This window comes from Empidonax traillii, unplaced genomic scaffold, assembly GCF_003031625.1.
Source record: "Empidonax traillii isolate 1590-97213 ecotype Southwest subspecies unplaced genomic scaffold, ASM303162v1 scaffold55:size2822071, whole genome shotgun sequence".
NCBI lineage: Eukaryota > Metazoa > Chordata > Aves > Passeriformes > Tyrannidae > Empidonax > Empidonax traillii.
This window is the reverse complement of record NW_020955248.1, coordinates 1,828,533-1,831,316: the sequence shown is the minus strand read 5'-3', so window position 1 is coordinate 1,831,316 and position 2,784 is coordinate 1,828,533. Positions and strand designations below refer to the sequence as shown.

General features: G+C 53.7%; 1 protein-coding gene across 1 annotated transcript in view; it reads right to left on the bottom strand.

Annotated features, from left to right (window-relative positions):
- EIF3D (eukaryotic translation initiation factor 3 subunit D) overlaps positions 1 to 2,727 on the bottom strand; it is an 11,699-nt gene extending 8,972 nt beyond the window's left edge. The window contains exons 1-8 of the mRNA XM_027879545.1: positions 2,647 to 2,727; positions 2,227 to 2,361; positions 1,889 to 1,934; positions 1,368 to 1,504; positions 1,177 to 1,262; positions 612 to 684; positions 360 to 472; positions 10 to 142 (exon numbers count right to left, since the gene is read on the bottom strand). Of these exons, the coding sequence (XP_027735346.1) occupies positions 10 to 142; positions 360 to 472; positions 612 to 684; positions 1,177 to 1,262; positions 1,368 to 1,504; positions 1,889 to 1,934; positions 2,227 to 2,349 (711 nt within the window). The 5' untranslated portion in view covers positions 2,350 to 2,361; positions 2,647 to 2,727. The remainder of the gene's footprint in view (positions 1 to 9; positions 143 to 359; positions 473 to 611; positions 685 to 1,176; positions 1,263 to 1,367; positions 1,505 to 1,888; positions 1,935 to 2,226; positions 2,362 to 2,646) is intronic.
- Between the last annotated feature and the right edge of the window lie 57 nt (positions 2,728 to 2,784).

Genomic DNA, 2,784 nt, shown 5'->3' with positions numbered 1-2,784 from the left:
CAAACATACCTTTCGGATAACTGGATCGTCCGTAGTGGTGACAGTATGGAAGATGCGCTTAATGCTCCTCAGGAGCTTCTCATTCCTTGTTGTAATGCGGTCAAAGGCTTTGTCATAGTACTCCAGGGCTCCACAGCACTCTCTGCAGAGGCAAGAGAACCATCTTGACACCCCTCCTAGGGACACCACTACCCATGAACCACACAGGACTGAAGAGCCTGTTGGGTGTTCTGTTACCTCCCTTTGCTTTGGGTACCTCAATGAGAACATTGAGACCAGGCCAAGAGACCCTTGCCCTTCTGCTTTTCAAAAATCTGGTCACGTCAGGAAGCAAGCAAATGGCTGTTTTAGGAACTCACATGTCCTGTGGCTCTGACACCTCCAGGTAGCGCATTTTCATCAGCCTAGGGAAATCCATCTCCTCCTTCACCTCCCAGTCACTGCGAACTTCAACAGAGGAGTCACGAGGTTTCTGCTGTGCGGCCAGAGGTAGCACAGATAGAGAGAGAAATGGAGAGACAGCACATCAGGATTTGTGCAAGAGGAGCTGCCCCACAAGTGCAGCCAACAAAACCAGACCATCACAAGTGGCACAAAGTTTGTCAGTTTACCTGTGATTTTTGGTCCCATTTCTGCCTCACTCCAAACTGTTTTTGAAACTTCTTTTGTAGGCGCAAACGATCTCTAAAATGACAAATGTGAGAAAAGCCATGAAGAGAAGTTCTCTATTCCTATATGCCACAACCATTCCTCCACTTCCAAACTGCCACCTGAGGAGCAGTGCTCTCAGGCACCGAGCCGCTGAAACATTTGCTGAACCATCTGTTGATCAAGATGCCTGAGGCATTAAAAAGCCTGTTCTTTGCTAAGAAGCACTTTACATAGTTTTGTATCTAAAGACTGCAACGCAGTTTTAGGAAAAGATATTCTCTGTTTGGAACACTATGTTTACTTTCTAAACATGATTCAAAAATTCTCCTAAATTCTTAGATAGCTGTTTGAAATCCAGTTGTAAGTACTGCTGACACCAGCAGAACATTGGACTTGGAATATCCTGAAATTCTCCTCTGCTGACTGTTTGCTCAGCAGGTTCTGTTACAGTAAGTTTGCAAATTTACCAACAGTACGTTCATGCATTCCAGCCAAAGGCTGGTACACTCGTCTCTGCAACCTCACCTCTCCTTCTGCTTGGCACTCTTTGGCAGCGTCTGCATGCTGAACTGCAGCATGTTCCGACGGTCCTTGTCTCTCCGAAGATTCCTCTGTGGAAATGATGGAGAAAAAAAAAAAAAAAGGGACATTTTACTTGTGAAATAATTCTGTGCTGCTGAAGGTCTCCTCCGAGCCTGTCTCTGAGAACACGTTACCTGTGCAAAGCGCATGCGGTTCCTCTGGTACGCAGTTTTCTGCGTCCGTGCTGTGTCCACCAGCTGGAAGCTGGTCTCATCCTCCTCGTGGAAATAGGCATATTGGCTGCCGCCACCAAACTGCGAGGAGTACTTGTCTGGAAACAAAACAGAGCGTCTCAACATCAAGCTTCCAAGAAAAAAAACCCTGATACTTCGCCCCTTTCTCTCCCAGCTGCCTTCACCTAAGCCTGATGCCTCAGCTGGGTCTCTTGCCTTACACCCGCGTGTTTTCTCCCCCCGCAAGCCTCCCTTAGGAGCCCTGGTCAGCAGGCAGTACAAAAATCCAGAGAAAGCCCCAAGGACAGGGAGAGCCCCGCAGAGCTCTCCCAGGGTGAAGCACACTTTCTAAATTAAGACGCCTGTCCTGCTGACGTGTGCATGTAATCACAGGGCGGGTGTGAGACATGAAAGCAGGAACGACGCTTTAAGAGAACTTTGTAGAAAATAAACCACAGCAGCAGCCACCAGACAACACATACTTGTGTATCTCTTATCCTGATACGTGGCTCCTGTCCAATCAGCCACCTAAAGACAAGCAGAAACAGTCAAAGTAAGTGAGTGCTGACATAACATTTTCCCCCAACTCTTAACTCTGTACATGCAGGACTCCAAGCAGCGGAAGCAGTGTTTTCCAGAACTAATCCTTCTGACTCCCACCTTTGCTTGCCAGCACTGCCAGCTGTTCACAGCCATGCCCTGGCACTGAAAAGAGTGCCAGAGGAGCAGCTGTGGTGACAAGCAGCGAACACCAGCGGCAGCATGCAGGGGTGGGAGGCCAGAGGGCACACAGAGCTGCGGCCCAGCACGGCCGAGGTACCTTGCCCAGGCGGTCCCCTTTGCTGAAGGGCTGGTAGGGCATGTCCTTGAACTGCTCGGGCACAGCACACGGGCCCCATCCGGAGGGGTTGTCCTGGATCACGGGTGTCACAAACTTAGCCATTTTTTTAGTCTTCTGGAAGGAAGAAAGAGTAAAAAAAAACCAAACCTCTCAGCAGCCGCACGGCGAGGCACCGAGGCCCGCAGCCTTACCCCGGCACAGGCCGCGGCGATCGGAAGGCGCCTCTGGCGGCGGGGCCCGGGGGGGGCCGGGGGTGCCGGTGGGCGCTGCGAGGGCCGGGGCGGGGCCGCGGCCCCACCGGAACCAGCGGCAGGGCGGGGCCGGGGGGTCCCGGTACACGCGGGCGGGTGTCGGCGGGGCAGAAGACCGGCCCCGGAGCGGCCCCGGCGCCCCCCTCACCTGCGCGGCCCCGTCTCGGCCCCGATGGCGGCGGATCCGGCGGCGGACCCGGGAGCGGCGGGCGGGGAAAGGGCCGCGCGCAGCCCCGGCGCGCACTTCTGACGTCAACGCCGCGCGACGGAAGTGCCGCCGTCGTAA